The sequence below is a fragment of the Halyomorpha halys genome, unplaced genomic scaffold (genome assembly GCF_000696795.3).
Source record: "Halyomorpha halys isolate HHAL.00 unplaced genomic scaffold, Hhal_1.1 Scaffold541.1, whole genome shotgun sequence".
NCBI classification, from domain to species: Eukaryota; Metazoa; Arthropoda; class Insecta; order Hemiptera; family Pentatomidae; genus Halyomorpha; species Halyomorpha halys.
In genome coordinates this window covers 604,085-614,689 of record NW_027112673.1, presented here as the reverse complement: position 1 = coordinate 614,689, position 10,605 = coordinate 604,085, and the positions used below count along the sequence as shown (strand labels likewise).

The window sequence follows — 10,605 nt, the reverse complement described above, 5'->3', positions numbered from 1 at the left end:
TATATATATATATTCAGAAAAATTATAAATAATTGTGTTGTGTTCTCTTTCAAAGCAAGAAAATATGCAGATTTTTGTTTTATATTAGAATCACATTTTTTTATGTATGAATAAGCTGTTTGCTAAATTCCTGAACAAAGTTTTCAGTTGATTTGATGGTTGTTTTAAAAATACAGGAATCAACAGTAAATAATTTTTTGTTGGTAATATTTTCAGTCACATCCTCTTCTAAGGCTGTCAACAAAGCCTTTTTGAAGATACTTCTGAACCGAAAAAATAAATTGTTTGGTGGGGTGGGATGTATTGCACATTAGCTTTGAGCAGTCTGTGGTTTTCTGGTGTCTGCATAGTAATATACCACTATAAAACTTGGTATATGCTTTTTTATATTATGCACATTATGCAAAAATGTTTATTTTATGCATCAAATTAAATCCCTTGTAATTCTAAAGTAATGTTGCAAGATTCAACTTTATAGAACATATAGTTTTTGAGTTTGAGGCTTTTGAATATTATAAAAAAAGGAAAAAAAAATTTTTTTGTGTATGTTTTTAAGTAATTCATGTATAATTAAGTGTTAAACTTATTTTTATTTTTTTTTTTTTGTTTTAGGACATGTTGATCAGTGAAATACTGAATTATAAATTGCATTTAAGTGATAATGTAACTGAAAAATTCATAAATTTTTATATTTTAGGGGGACTAAAAGGAACAGGAGTCGTAAAGAATTATTTGGTTGATCTATATTTACCATTCCTGCCTCTTGAAAAAGAACACGTAGAGCAATGTATTAGAGCTTATCAACATGATATCTCTTCTAAGAATATGAAGTATGTGTGTGTTCTCATAACATTTTATTTTTAAATTATAAAGTTTCAGTCTTGGTGTAAATATTATTACCGTGTAGGGAAGCTTCCCATGGGTGGAAACGGTAGGTGGAATTTCTTGCTTGATCTGATAGTCAACAATTAACAATTTTAAGTTAATATCATGGGATAAGGAACATTTCTATTATAGACAGTATTGTATACGGTAATGGATTCTTGTGCTCAAGTAGTGAATACAAAAAAATAGGGTGAGATTAAGACTATAGTGAGGCTACATGTTGCTATTCTTAGCTACTCAACAATTAGTGTGTTAGTATTATCTTGCCTTGAGCCTGTTGTTGGTGAGGAATTTAAGTAATTGCCTCGTAACCACAGTGGTGCCAGTTCAAATCTGGCCTAGAGGGTTGATTTTTATATCTGTGGTCCCATGAAATGAAAACTTGATCCCACCATGATTATAGATTGCCCCTAGCATGTCAGAATAGAATTTAATAGATGAATTTTAAATTTGTATAAGGTTGGAGAGGAAAAGTGTTGTGTTATTCTTCTTTAAGTTAAGAGTGAACTTTAATGTTATTTTTTATTTTTTAACCATCAAAGTTAATGAAACTCATTTAAGATAATGTATGCAATATGAATTTCAGAAAAATCGCATTAATTTATCCTGATTCAATAAGCCTCAGTAAAAGTGGAAAGTGGTTTTCTGTCTATTAATGTTAGCTTGAGGATTTTAACAGATCTGGTCGACCCAAAGTGCTTGGCAATGACGGCAGGAATTGAGGAGAACTTTCGCAACAAGATAATGCAAAATCGCATACAGCTTGAATTACTTGTAATTGCTCACTAGGAATTACTTGTTTGGCCATTAAAATGAGAAATCCTTCCTCATCCTAGCTATAGCCCTTATATTGCACCATTTTATTATCATCTCTTTCAATCCCATCTGCATTTTTTTTCTGGAAAAACATTTTAAAGAAAAAAGTGAAGTTGTAAATGCCATTTTAGGTTTTTTTGATTCAAAACCACCTAATTTTAACCACCAAGATAGGAATTGAAATCCTCCCCAAAAGATGAGAGAATATCATCATAAATCTAATTATAGATAATCTAGAAAATATGAGGATTGTTTATATGGAATTATAATGGTGGTTTAAATGGAATTATGATGTATTGTGTGCGAACGGGGAAACGAGAAGGAATGAAACCAGCTTAAGGTTCTATTTGACTAGAAAAGTTTATAGAGTTTGGTCTGAAGAATTTTATGATAAACAGAATAAAAATTTTTTTAGGATAAAAATCAGAGACATTGTCATAAGGAGGCAGGGAAGGGGGGGCTATTTATTCATAATTTGAAAATACAAAAAGTTGAAAAATTTGAGATTTCAGAACTTAGTTAAAATATTTAAGATTCTGGTAAAAGATTATACTCAAAGAGTTATTAAAGTGTGAATCATCTGTATACCTTTGGAACTAAGAATTTAAAAGGATTTTATTGATAAATAGTTGTGGGTTAGAAAAGAAATTATTCTTGTCGTCTTGGTTTGTTGTCATAACTGACAAAATTGTGTTTTCTTTTAGAAACAACTCATAACAAAGCTGTTCATATTCGAAATAAATTTCAGAGTCCTCAGTTAACAAATTAAGGATCTATTTGTGAGACAAAGTTTATCTAGAGAGAAATCATAGTAGGAAAATACAATGTTGAAGCTCTTTTTCTCAAAACTGATTATGGCAGTAATTACCTTGTCAAATCAAGATAAGATAGTGTCAAAATTCACAACAAGTGAGTGAAAGGGTAAAATTTAATAGATGGGTGAATTAATATATTTCATAATGTAAGTGCAGCAGATATCCAGTGGGTTTTATTATTAATTTATCAACTATTAACACCTCATTCCATAATGTTAGAAAAATTAAAATATTTTAATATATTTCTTTCTTTATTTATAACTTATTTAAGGTACTTTCATTATATAATAATTCTAAGTTATTGTACATCATAAAAATATATTTCTTAACTATAAATTAAATTACTAAATAATTTTTCTTATTGCACTTCTATCTGTTACGATATTAGGTTATATTTCTTTTTATTATCAAAGCTTTGTGTCGTTATTGTTCTCAAGATATTTGACACTATTTAATATTTAAATGTGAGTTTGCAGATGTTTGTGTTTATTTATGTACATGGCAAGACATGATAAGTTTTTTAAAAATTATTTCTTTTCTTTTTTTTTTTTTTTAGCAATGTTATAGATGATTTAGTATTTGAACCCAAAGATGCACCACTCTTTTCATTGTCTGGATGTAAATCAGTGGAAAGCCTAGTTCGAAGGTATCATTGGCACGATGAACTGTGATTCTGTTACTTATATTAGCTTTTTTACTGAATTTTAAATACTGTTGGGTAATTTATTTATAAGATAAAGGTTATGCCAGTTTGTTACACCGGTTTTACAAACCATTATTGTTTTTAGAAAATAATTTTGCTTGTGTTCTATAATAATGTAACTTATTAATTAATTATAGTTTAAAATTCATTTTCCGGATTTACCACTAAAGAAATATTATGTAATTTAATACAGTTTTGAAAAATAAAATATGAATTTCAAATTTTATGTAAATATATGATATCAGATTCACATGTTAAAATTTTGTTTATGAATTATACAATTTAAATTTTATTTTATTTTCTCCATTCTTCCCTTTCCTTCCCATTTTTGTAATATTTATGTTCATTAATTTCCATTTTATAACTTACTAAACCAATTTTCTTGTTTCAATGTGTTGAACTGAATTGTGTTTGTTATACATCAAAAATTCATTGCTGGGTTGATGGTAAAAGTGATCATTGATTTGTGTCAATGTCACTTAATCACTCTTTCTTCTAACCTGATGACATTTTCATTTTCATGATTTGTTTACCACTGTCATTTTTTTTTTTTTTTTTTTTTATGTTTTCTATTTTTTAGTGGTCAGAGGCTTAGGTGGGCTTTCATTTTTCCATTCCATTATTATTTTCATGTGGATATACTTTCAAAGAGCATTTTACGAAATGAACATTAAATGGAAACTTAGATATGTTATGCACTGAGTCTGGTTTAAATTTCAGGCACCTCTAAGCCCAACAGTTTTTGCTGCTTCCTCTTCATACTATTGGAGTGGAGGGCTAGTATAGCTATTTCCTTTTAAAAAATAATATTCTTGATGACAAATTTATTTTAATATATAGTTTGAGAAATTGGACATCATAATTGATGATTTCAAATAACTCAGCTAAAAAATGTTGAGATATCCATTCAATTATTATTAGATTTTAATATGAAAAGATAAGAGTAGACATCAGACACATTCCTCCACTTACTGGTACCCGGTATTCCATCTAAGGTCGGCGACTAAGCAACTAATGATTCGGAGATAAGATATATTGGTTAGAGAATCATAACTATACTGATCTGGAAATTATTCTTTTACCTTGAAAACTGAACAGTGACTGTTGGTAGTCGGCAAACAAACGATTTTGAATATCTTGGCATTGATCTCATACAGTTCTCATTTTTGTTTCATGACCCCTCTGGAGATTCACAAATTGCACGAAATATCAATAGACGCGCGATAATTAGAACTTTTCCTACAAACTTTCGATTAAGTAATTGATTTACCACAATAATTATTAATTCATTTCTAAAAGACAACTACCTTCTATTTTTACAAGATTTTCTTATGCAAAGAAAATATCCAGATTTCACAGTGAACTATAGTTACAGGTTTTTTCTTCTAAAACTCGAGTTTTAGCTTATCCTCTCCGCTAGACGCCCTGACGAAGACCTGAAACTCAGGTCGAAACATCGGCATAAATAAATATTTTTTGTTTATTTATGTTGTTTCTTTGCTGACCGCACCCCCCGACCATCTTCTCCAATCAATAATGTTTGAGATTCATCCTCACCTCCTCCATATCTATGGTCTTTGCTTCTCTTTGATTATACCTTGTTGAGGCCTTTACGAAGTTTAATGTTAATGTTGATAATTGTCCACAGACTAGATAGCCACAGTAACTCACTTGACCTTATTTTATAAAGGAAAACAAATTAATATATATGTTCAAATCTATAACCAGTAAAGTTTATACATATCAATTTTGGCTTTCTAATCATTATATTAAGATGATTAGAATGATAAGGTGGCAGTCTACCTCTTTGTAAAAACTATATTTGTAAACATTACCTGGACGCCTGTGCGTCTGTAACTCATCGGCGTTGTAAGGACGTTTTAGAGACAAGAATTTTTATTGATTGTAATTGATATTACAACAGAGGATTATGAGTTACTTTAAAAAGACAATAAAAATTATTATTATTGTTCTGTATCTGGAATTCACCTATTCCCAAACTATTTTGGATTCTATACGCAATATTGGGCTAAATCTTGATAACTTGGTTTTTTGTAATGAATTTTGGTTACCAACAAACAAATTTTCTGGTTTGTATTCGATCTATTAATTAAATAGTTTATTTACTACTTGTGAATGAATCCAGAGCTATCAATTTCCATTTATTAACTGTTAAGTTTAATTTGTGTTATTACATTGTGCATTGATTATAAAAATAGACCATTTTATGACAACTAGTTTACTGACAAATTAGTTTACTGCCATTCAATTACTTTTTTTTGTTTTTACTTTACCAAAAATATTGTTTGTAAACAAGAATCGTAGAAATATACTTTATAATAATGAAAATCTGGAGGTTGTTTATTAATCATAAAATTGACAGTGGATTATTATGGGAAGTATTAAATTGTTTTTTATCGAGATTAAAGTTGTTACTCCCATAAAGTATTTTTGTATGAACTCGGATTTGAGTTTCAAATGTACTGGATTAAAATAATCATTCTTGTGGTTTGCATAAATTATTAGTGTATTAATTTGTTTTTTAAGCTGATACTACAAATTAAGTCATGATCAGTGACTTATCAATCTGCTTGCTTTGTGACTTCAAAATTTTTACAAAACCTTACTGCTACTTAATTTATCAGGAGTGATGTTTTATAGCATTCTAGTTGTCAATATTTTAACAAGTAGTAATGAACTCACTTGAATTTCATTTTAGCATATTTCTATTTGCTAATATATTAACAATGTTGATTATAATCTCAGTATTTATTTCATTGGTGATTTGGTCTAGCAGGTACAACTCTATTCTATAATTTCTTAACCCTGATTCGATTGGAGCAGTAGATAAGAAATTTATTTTTTATCAGTCATGGATTGACTGGTTAGGGTAAATTTCATACCAGCCTCTGATGAGTATCTAACCCTTCAATGAATTGGGAAGGGGAAACTGGTGGTTGAGTGTATTTATTTCTTGTAGAATTAACAACTCATTATCTAGGGAAAAGTGAGACCTTACTGAGATTGTTGTAATACATATTTTGTTTTTTGCAATTAAATTTATTCATAGCTATTTACGATATGGTTGAATATTTAAACTATTTTGCAAGATTTTTCAATTCTAGGTTTTTTTAAAAACATTTATGATAGAGTTGGTACTTCATACCAAATATCGCCTACTCGTGTTTTTAATTGCACAATTTGAGCCATACTATATCCTTGTAGTCATAGGTTTAGACTAACAGGAGTATTAGCAGTAACACCCTAATTGCTAACAAAACAATCATCTCTCCTTCGGATGCTGTTTTGAGTGTTGTAGTCCTAATTTTTGGGTCTAAACAATCCTGTATGCTTACAGGTGGATATATTCAAATTATTATGTTTCTTATACCATTTGAAATTGCAATAAAAAGATAATGCAAAAGTGCTATTATTTTAAACCTTATTATTAGCATGTCATGTTCCTAAGTGGTAAGGAATGGGTGAAATTTTATTTTAGCTGTGAGTAGTTGTCCATGTGCTCCTCCTACTTCCACTAGAAGCACAAAAATTGTGATGCAGCAATGGAAATATGCGATTAAGTATCGCAGTAACAGCTGGATGTAACATTTCTATATTTTTTTTTACACAATAAAGTTTCTGTTTTTTAATTCAAGTTTTTCTCCTCTCTTGTTCTGTTGCTCCCATCCCCTATCTACAGCATCAAATCATGATCAGAAAGACTTTACTGGGCAATTCATTTTGAAAGGTTAAAAAAGGTTTATTATGAATACACGGGTTTGCTGGATATGTAATTTTAATTAAATTCAAATGCATAACTTTGTCACAGGTTTTAGAGCTTGTTAATGTCTTGTACACCAAATGGGATTGTTATCTGGGGTGTTTTTTGAGTTTTTATTATATTTTGAAACTAAAAAATGTAAGAAATATAAAAAAATAGATCAGGCGATATTTGGGACACATCATTAAATAGTTTTAAATGTCTGATGTACGCTTATCTTTTATCTTTACTCTTGGTGCACCATGTATCTTTTTTAATTTTAAAATTCTTTCATTTATGAATAAATAGACAAAAACTTCAATATTTTGGTTTTCTTATTTTCATAAACATTTCAGGTTTGAAAGAAAAACTTAAATCAGATGTGTTTGGTCAACCATTTGTTAAAAATAATCTTATTCCAATATTGGAAGATTATTATATAAAACCAAATTATAAGGATGGGAGAAACGCTTTGGTGTTGAGTTTTCATGGGCCATCTGGAGTTGGAAAAAGTTTTGTTTCTGAAATATTATCATTTGCTCCATTTATTAAAAACAAACACTTATTTTCTGCCAAGAATATATTTTTTGATAGGAGTCTCATTGATAAACATAAGGTAAGAAATATATATTAATTAACCTTAGCTTTAAAAGAAAGCTTGTTATGAACTCAAACCCCCTACATTTCTTGAACTAAGACCATAATATAGGTGCTAAAAAATTACTAATAACTGATCATGCAAGTTTCAACTCATTAAAAATATTTTTTTATAAATTAAATTATTATTTTGGATAATTTAGTTTATCTCTTATTATACTCTGGTTATTATTTACTGCTTTGTTGTTAAGTTCATAGGGTACTTGAATGAGGTATGACATTAAATAGGTATTGTAGCGGATTATTGTTTATTTTTTTTTCAGTGAGGTGTCCAAGATTCAACTGTAGAATCATTTGGCCTCAAATGAAAAGAAGTTGATAATTTCAGTCTTGCATCTTCGTCATCTCCTTTGTTGAAATGGATGGTCTTGTGTGGCCTATCTCATTCCTGAATGTCCATTCCTATCTTCCAATTTGTTATCAATTTTATTGATTTTTTTATAAGCTGTTAAAATGTAATAAACATATTTTTGAGTTGGGAGTTAACTCTGATGTACCTCTAGAAATTCCCCTGAAACTATTTATATTCAATATTAAACAAATTATAATAAAGTTAAGAGAGTAATTTAAATGTTTATTGAACTTTCTGTTTTCTATTATTTCTTTTATTTCAAATTTGATGATACATTGCTATTGGTTTTATGATAAACTGCAAAATTACTTGATACTAATAAATCTTGGAAAACATGGACATTTGATGTTGACATCATTGTTAGTCATTAGATAAGATCTAATACTGTGCAACAATCTTCTGCAGTAGCAACAATCAACATACATCCTACATTGTTTCTACAGATATGGATATTGTTAGTCATCTTAGTATATGTAAACTTAAAAATCACTTGAAATTAGTATCAGTGGAAAATCAAACGTAGGTTAAAGATATAGACTCCATTTTAGGTACCATAATATATTGATTTTATTTTCATTTTTACCAAGTTCTAGTTTTTTGCACCATTCTCTTGAATCATGAATGTCCTAATGTCATGATACCATATTTCATTTGCCCTATTGTCCCTTTCTAAGCCCCTCACTTCCTTCCCCATAAACAATATCAATACTATTAGCAAAAATAGGGTCCTTCAAATGAAAATTGAGCCTTTTTGGTTCTTTGTGTCTTTGATAGTTTTAGCACAAGGAAAATTGTATAATAGCCCTGCCAAAGCATTTCCTTTCCTGCATTTCTTGTAGATGGAAAATATTCTAATTTTCCACTTAGAATAGGTTCTATACAGTACTTTTTTGAACAAGATGATTTAGCCTGGATTTCAGCAATTAATAAATAAATTCCTATGCAATTAAAAGTCAGGTATATTTATTTTTCTGTCTTAATGATGTTTAAATTAGCATAGTACTGAATGGTTAGCTATATTCTGCTATTTGGCAGACTTAAGGCTTTGTTTTAAGAATCTTCCAATTATATCTAACAATAAATAAAAATAGTAAAAAATATTACTATTTGAGTTTAATTTAACCGCACCCGGACCAAATTCCATTTATATCTAACAATAATGTCTGTCTCTCTTTTTGAGTTTTCATTCTTTTTAATCACTAAATTTGTTTTAGGCTAATATAAATCAATTAATTGATTCTTCAGTTAGGGACTGTGAAAAGTCACTTTTTGTTTTTGACGATGCTGATTACTTTCCTTCTGGATTTTTTGAGAAACTGAATGTCTTTAGAAATATAGATGGTGATTTAAAATATGGGTAAGGTGTTAGTGTTTAAGAAATGTTAGATAGCATCAATATTGTTTAATATATTCAATATCATGATTTTCAGTGGAAGTATGTTTATATTTATATTTCAAGTGGGTGCTGAACAACTGTCTACCTTAACTTTAGATTTATTGAACAAAGGTGAAAAAAGAGAAGCGTTTCATGTACAAGACTTCCGTGACATCATAAAGGATGCTATGCTAGATAAAGGTTTTTTTATTTATTTTTTTATTCTCTATGAACAGTTTGGCTAACTGGCCTTTCAACTTCTTTTGGCACAATGTTTATTTTACTAGTAGAAAATTTGAGATCTACCGGATCGAAGAGGAGGGTTGAATCTTTCCAGACTATTAATGGAGCCAAATAACTGCAACAGAGAAGTCTGAGTGGTTTCAAAAAACATATAGGGATAGGAAACAAAAATTAAACCATTATGAACCACTAAATATCACACCATTAAAAGAGGAGTGGAGGCAGTTAGGATAAATCTCCTAATGTATGATTGTCCTTTATAGTGGTTTGATTTGTGGTTGAAGGCCATATGAAAAATATTAGAAGTTTCTTAGACAAACATAGATCAATGCTGCGTTATCAGACCATAGGAATGCACCTAAGATGGGATGGGGGGTTAGCTCTGAAACGTTGTTTTACTTAATGAGTTATAAATAAAGGACATTTCAACCAGGAAGATACTTTGACTGCTCCTACCTATGAGGTTTTATTCAAGTTGATGATTGTTTTATCAATGAATAAGTTCCTTATTCATTAATGATTGTTTTATCAATGAATAAGTTCCTTATTCTTAGTTGATCTGTTGGATACTTTTAAGCTTTACTTTTTTGTTTGAATCTAAGCTGTTCTATGGCTATTTATTTTATATAGTGTTTTGTCCAAGTATCAATTGTTGAACACTGTTAATGAAGATGCTCTCAGCAAGTGTGGCTAGGGTTGTGTGACAAGTTTGTTATTTGCATGGAGCTTGATTTGGACTGAAGTGCTTAAAGAAAGTTTATGGGCCATAAACGATTCCACACAATTTCCCATAGGAATGGGACAAAGACAAAAAGTAAAAAAAAAATATTAATTAGCATATATGAATATTAAAGAAAAATAATTAACGTATGTTTAAGGTAGGGTAAGCTGGGTGTTTAAGTATTCACTTGCTGCAAACCGAAATATATGGGGTACATACCTATTTACATATATAATAATAATATAATACTAATAATAATATATAATAATAATAGTGGA

The 10,605-nt window shown here is 29.2% G+C and overlaps 2 protein-coding genes across 2 annotated transcripts in view; both read left to right on the top strand.

Moving 5' to 3' along the window:
• Positions 1–3,511, top strand: part of LOC106684082 (torsin-1A) — a 10,791-nt gene extending 7,280 nt beyond the window's left edge. Inside the window, exons 5-6 of the mRNA XM_067050491.1 lie at positions 698–830; positions 3,073–3,511. Of these exons, the coding sequence (XP_066906592.1) occupies positions 698–830; positions 3,073–3,187 (248 nt within the window). The 3' untranslated portion in view covers positions 3,188–3,511. The remainder of the gene's footprint in view (positions 1–697; positions 831–3,072) is intronic.
• A 1,386-nt stretch (positions 3,512–4,897) lies between these two features.
• Positions 4,898–10,605, top strand: part of LOC106684070 (torsin-1A) — an 11,121-nt gene continuing 5,413 nt past the window's right edge. The window contains exons 1-4 of the mRNA XM_014425919.3: positions 4,898–5,309; positions 7,336–7,595; positions 9,203–9,345; positions 9,419–9,564. Of these exons, the coding sequence (XP_014281405.1) occupies positions 5,150–5,309; positions 7,336–7,595; positions 9,203–9,345; positions 9,419–9,564 (709 nt within the window). The 5' untranslated portion in view covers positions 4,898–5,149. The remainder of the gene's footprint in view (positions 5,310–7,335; positions 7,596–9,202; positions 9,346–9,418; positions 9,565–10,605) is intronic.